This window comes from Phyllobates terribilis, unplaced genomic scaffold (assembly GCF_046119375.1).
Source record: "Phyllobates terribilis strain yellow unplaced genomic scaffold, ASM4611937v1 Scaffold_2__4_contigs__length_985480577, whole genome shotgun sequence".
Classification (NCBI taxonomy): Eukaryota; Metazoa; Chordata; class Amphibia; order Anura; family Dendrobatidae; genus Phyllobates; species Phyllobates terribilis.
The window spans coordinates 189,328,394-189,334,393 of NW_027362762.1; the positions used below are offsets into that span (position 1 = coordinate 189,328,394).

The 6,000-nt window shown below is 39.7% G+C and overlaps 1 protein-coding gene across 3 annotated transcripts in view; it reads left to right on the forward strand.

The window, feature by feature from the left end:
* STAT2 (signal transducer and activator of transcription 2) overlaps positions 1-5,770 on the forward strand; it is a 56,735-nt gene extending 50,965 nt beyond the window's left edge. For all 3 annotated transcript variants that reach the window (XM_073663687.1, XM_073663689.1, XM_073663688.1), the window contains 5 exons: positions 478-617; positions 772-960; positions 2,376-2,430; positions 4,585-4,727; positions 4,870-5,770. In XM_073663687.1, coding sequence (XP_073519788.1) covers positions 478-617; positions 772-960; positions 2,376-2,430; positions 4,585-4,727; positions 4,870-4,976 — 634 coding nt within the window. In that variant the 3' untranslated portion in view covers positions 4,977-5,770. The remainder of the gene's footprint in view (positions 1-477; positions 618-771; positions 961-2,375; positions 2,431-4,584; positions 4,728-4,869) is intronic.
* The last annotated feature ends 230 nt before the right edge of the window (positions 5,771-6,000 follow it).

Genomic DNA, 6,000 nt, shown 5'->3' on the forward strand with positions numbered 1-6,000 from the left:
TCCTCAGCTGAGTGAGTAGATCAAGTCACAATACTGCTCCTTGGACAGTTATCACACATCTTGAGCAGTGTTTCTTTAATAGGCCACTCATCCTGACACGTGACTAGGACAAGTTGCAGCTTGAAATATGTGCAGCTGCCATTTTTATCACATTCCTGGGGAGCTCCTTGAACAAGTATATGGTTATATAATATTCTGTTAATCATAGTCGATTCTTAGTTACATTGAAATGAGTGGCATTGTTGACCCTGGACCTCACGCTGGCAAAAGACATACACTGATCAGCCAGAACATAAACCACTGGCTTGAAGTTCATGCTGGTTATTATTCTACGGTGTCGGTACTCACAGTACATGGTAGCTTGCTGTTGGGCATTTTTAATGTTATAGATGATTGGTGCATACCTTACACACTTGGTGACCTCAGATTATACCATGGTTCTCTTTGTTTAGTTTTGCTTTTCTCTCATTGCGACAGCTATGTGATGGGATTTGTGAGTCGGAGTACTGAGGATGCTCTTCTGAGGACCATGCAGCAGGGTACTTTTCTTCTCCGCTTTAGCGAAAGTGAACGTGATGGAGGGATTACGTGTTCCTGGGTGGATCATCAGCCTGATGGTATGCTGTACTAGTATACAGTAATCATAGTGTAAGCAAGGGTTGGTGAACATGGTTAGACATACATTTGTATATATAATGTTTAGGAAAAAATGCTGCTATCTAATCTGAAAATAAAATTTGGCCAAAAAATGAATAAAATGTCTCCTTGCAGGAACCTACACTATCCGATCAGTGGAGCCTTACAGAAAAAAAGAATTATCCCACATTCCCCTTACAGAGATCATCCGGAACTACCAACTTTTAGCAGAGGAAAACATCCCAGAGAACCCTCTGAAATTCCTGTATCCAAATATCCCTAAGGATGAAGCTTTTGGACAGTATTACGAGCTGAGAAGTGAAGGTGAATGGAGTGCACCTAATGTGTGCAAACACAATCCTCTTTATTAACCCCTTAACAACATGTGCCGAACATGTACGGCACATGGTGTGTCTCTCCCTATGGTGCGGGCTCCGGCGATGAGCCCGCACCTTTCCGGGGGCATGACAGCTGATCTGATCTGCTGTCATGTGCCCCTAACAGCCGCGGATGGAATCACAATCGCATTTAACATGGCTGCAGTGGAAGGACGTCACTAGTCCCATGTCGGCGACCCGCGTCACATGACCGCGGGTCGCCGATGGGTTTGCATGACAACCTGGGTCTGCAGGAGACCCCTGCGGTTGTCATTGCCAGGATGCTATCTGATCTGATGTTCGCCTGTGTGTAGCACAAGCGATCAGAAGATTGCAGCTTCTAGTCTCCCATAGAGACTATTGAAGCATGTAAAATGTTTTTAAAAATATTTAAAAAAATAAACATTTAAATCACCCCCCTTTCGCCCCATTCAAAATAAAACAATAAAAACAAAATCAAATATACACATATTTGGTATCATCACATTCAGAATCGCCCAATCTGTCAATATATAAACATAATTAATCCGATCGGTAAACGGCGCAAGGAGGGAAAAAAATCAAAACGACAGAATTAAGTTTTTTTATTGCATTATTGCAATAAAATGTAATAACAGGCAATCAAAACATCGGATCTACCTCAAAGTGATATCAATAAAAACGTCAGCTCGGCGCACAAAAAATACGCCCTCATCCGGCCCCAGATCACGAAAAATGGAGACTTTACGGGTCTCTGAATATGGCAACTTTTTTTTTTTTTTTACAAAGTTTGGATTTTTTTACACCACTTAAATAAAAAAGAACCTATACATTGTTGGTGTCTACGAACTCTTAATGACCTTGAGTATTATAATGGCAGGTCAGTTTTACCATATAGTGAATGTGGCAAAAAAAAAAAAAAAAAAACTATGGCATTGCACTTTTTTTGCAATTTCACCACACTTGGAATTTTTTACTCGTTTTCCAGTACGCGATATGTGGTGTCGTTCAAAAGTACAACTTGTCCCGCAAAAAATAAGCCCTCACATAGCCATATTGACCGAAAAATAAAAAAGTTATGGCTTTGGGAAGAAGGGGAGCAAAAGACAAAAACGGAAAATGGCCTGGGGGTGAAGGGGTTAAACTTTTCTTTAATTTATCCAGTTGTTCTCTAATATCCACTTATGATGAGTCTGAAAATTGGCAAATTAATTTTCCCAGCCAATTCTTGCAAATTGAAAAAACTTGAATGGAGCCCATGCTCATCTGTAGCTGTGTTGCTGGAGTGCAGACAGACCGTGAAGTGGACACCGGAGTAACTTCATAATGTATGGTTTCACAACAAAGATAATCTTTACTTGTAATTGTGTTATTTTCTTACAGTAAACATGGAATACCAAAAATACTTGAAGCGCAAACTGATCGTGGTTTCAGAAAGGTGAGAAATGAGGATAATTACAACTTTTAATTGTTCATTTATGGAGAAATGACTCTTTTTGCATTCTATTTGGATATTCGTATAAACAGACTTCCAAGTTTCTTCTTTGAAGTGGTTATCCAGCCAAAAATAACATAAATGACCTTCAAATAATAAATTATATAGATTACTAATATAGTTCAAGTACATATTGAGCCCCAATTCTCTCTAGCTGCAACATAGAATTCACTTATACGCCCCTAAACCTTGTCTTCTGCACCACTCCGCCGTACACTCCATCCCAAGCAGATGCCTATTTTTGAGCAATCTGTCAGATTGTTTTTTGTTAAAAATCTTTTTGTTGCCCTTTAGGATTATGACATTTTCAAAACAGAATGTAAAATAGAAAACTTGTTAACAGATATATTCTTTAAGATGGAATTACAAATTGATGTGAGACAATTGCGGTAGGAGAAAAGAAAGAATAGGAAGAAAACAGAGGGAAGATATTACATCGTCAACATTCTTATAGAAAGGGTATTTAAACTCTATGTGATTGTTTTTCAATGCCATTATTCTTTTTTAAGGGTGTGGTAGCGTTCCTTATCTGGACGACATGATAAAGGCACCATCCAGAGCATACAATCTGGAGAGCCTTCACATTACCTTGGACACCTTGTGTCACGTCAGTTGGATAATCAAGTATCCAAAATCGTCCCTCTTCACTCCACATCTAACCTTTTTGGGGATGAACTTCGACATGACTCGGGCTTAGATTTTTCTACTAATGGAAAAATTCTAGACCCTCCAACAAGTGTCACCTCTTCTGGGACAGAGACTGATCTCAGTCTGGCATTGCATGCGAGTCCTAGATCTCATGGTTTCTTCCATGGAATTGATCCCACGTGCCAAATTTCTCACTTATCCCCTTTAGTGAGCCATCCTGTCGTGGAACTAGTCAAAGGAGTCTCTAGACAAGAAGATTCTTCTTTGTGGTGGCTCCATTCTTCCTCTCTTTGGGAGAGTCTTTCCTCCTTCAGTGATGAGCTGTCATGATGGATGCCAGTCTACACGGCTGGGAAAGGATCCTTCATATTCAAAAAGTCCAAGGAATTTAGTCTCCTCAAGAGTGTGCTCCACATCAACATGTGGGCTCTCCGTACTGTCCTCCTTACCCTAAGGCATTGGACCCAACCCTTGTCAAGTTACCCATTTGAAGTACAGACAGACAACTTGTCAGCAGTCCCCTATATGAATCACACTTGTATTGAAGGCCTCAAATTACTAGTCGGCATGTGACTGCTTGCATGCAAATCACATAACTTGCAGTCATGCGCCTGCCTGTTCCCAGCGCCAGCACCAGAGAACCCTCACACCAAACACTGAGGATTCACAAGTCTGCAGTCAGAGTGACTGCAGACTTGCACCCTAAGGCCGGACAACTCCTTTAACAACATGCTCCCAGAGAATCTTGTGAGCTACCCCCCTTGATAAAGACCATAAACATTAGCCCTAAAGAAAAAAGCCCATATGTCTGGAACCATATGGTAGATTTAATAAAAACCAAAAACTTAATTCAATGGTCCAAAAGGGGGATGTTCTCCAGCACCAATGAAGGTGGATAAAAAAAATTTGCAGAATGTGCACATATGAAAAAAATCTACAGTTCTTGCGTGTTTCAGTTAAAAAAACCTTAATCATAGCTAGAATAGAACTTGTAAGCACTGCACCCTTTGCCTAGGCCACCTCTGATAGACTGCAATAGTGGCCTGTAATGTAGGTAATGAGCAGTGAGCTGTATAATTGTATATCTCTCCATTCTTGAGAATGTAGAGGATTAAATTGCAAAGTTTCTTGTTTTTTAAAGCACTTTTCAATGTTAACCATTTATTTTGAGAATAACCCTTTAAATGTATGCATATAATATATGGATTTTTGTACTCACTATAAAATCCCTTCCATTATCATTGGGGATAATGTTCACAATAAGAGTAATTTTGACCAGGGGTGCCCCAACTTTTACATGCCACTGTATTTCCTCTGTAGCAGGTTCCAGTAGTGAATTGAGCACCTTGTGTCATTGGTTAAAAAATTACAATCTTGAATTAAGCAATTTTGCATTGCGTTTTTCTGCTTTGAGCTGCTCAGTTACTTTCAATACATTTTTTATTCTAGGAATGTGGATGACTCGCTAAGCAGCATTGCTTCCGGAACACCCCAATATTTTTCAGAGACTTCTCAGAGTGACAATGATATGTTTCTGCTTGGCCAAAGTGAATATCCCCAAAATGTATCAAGTTTGACAGATGACATCAATCGTAAGTATGAATTTCAAGCATTTTTATTGTATATTTTCAAGCATTTTTGGTAGCGTTTTGTGACATTTCTATAAACATGTCGATTGTCATTGTTATGTTTTATTAACTATGCTGAACATGGACTGTTACTTTCATTTTTCAGAGATGACAATGGATAATTTTTTCATAAATCCGGACAGCGATCCAATGCTCCCAGATCGGCCCACAATTTCTGATGAGCTGTCCCTGGATTCTTTAAACTTTTATTGACTACAGGAACACAACGGAACTATTTGCTATTTTTTAGAATGTACAGAAATGTGGAAGAAGTGGTTTGTTTTTTGGGACAGTCAAAGAAACCACACTCCTATCTCATCACTGACTGCTCAGTCCTGCTACTGAAAAACCTCTGACATTAACAAGGCATCGCTGCTTAGTCTGTAATGGTCATAAAATCACATTTTTTGCTTTCTTATACACAGTGGTGCGCTTTACTCTCATGCTGTGTTACAATATGCTACAGCAGACTTTTCCCCATTTTATATAATGCACTAGTTGTATTGTATTAACCTCTTTTGCCGGTGTGAATACAATCATTGATTGTTATTTTAATCATGTGATTTTTGAACTTTTTATTTGCAATAATTGTTTCATTAATATTTAAATTTTTTTTTTTCTTTTTTAAGGAATATATTCCGTATTTTTCGGGCTATAAGAGGTGCCACAAGTTTAGCCGGCAGAAAATAGTAAACACAGATTTTCTGCTAATTAAAACTTCCCTGGTGGTGTAAAGACGTGGAAGGGTCAATATCACAAATTTTAATGCAGTAGGATAGAATAGGAAGGTAGATGGATTATTACTGGTTTTCTGCAGCATGTGTATTATACACATATAACTTTACAGCAGTGCCCCCCATATACAAAACACTGCACATTCAGCTCTGCTGTATATGCACACAGCCACAGAGCTCTGCTGCATGCACACACTGCTCTGCTGCATACACACACTGCTCTGCTGCATACACACATTGCTCTGCTGCATACACACATTGCTCTGCTGCATACACACATTGCTCTGCTGCATACACACACTGCTCTACTGCATACACACACTGCTCTGCTGCATACACATACTGCTCTGCTGCATACACATACTGCTCTGCTGCATACACACACTGCTCTGCTGCATACACACACTGCTCTGCTGCATACACACACTGCTCTGCTGCATACACACACTGCTCTGCTGCATACACACACTGCTCTGCAGCATACACATACTGCTCTGCAGCAT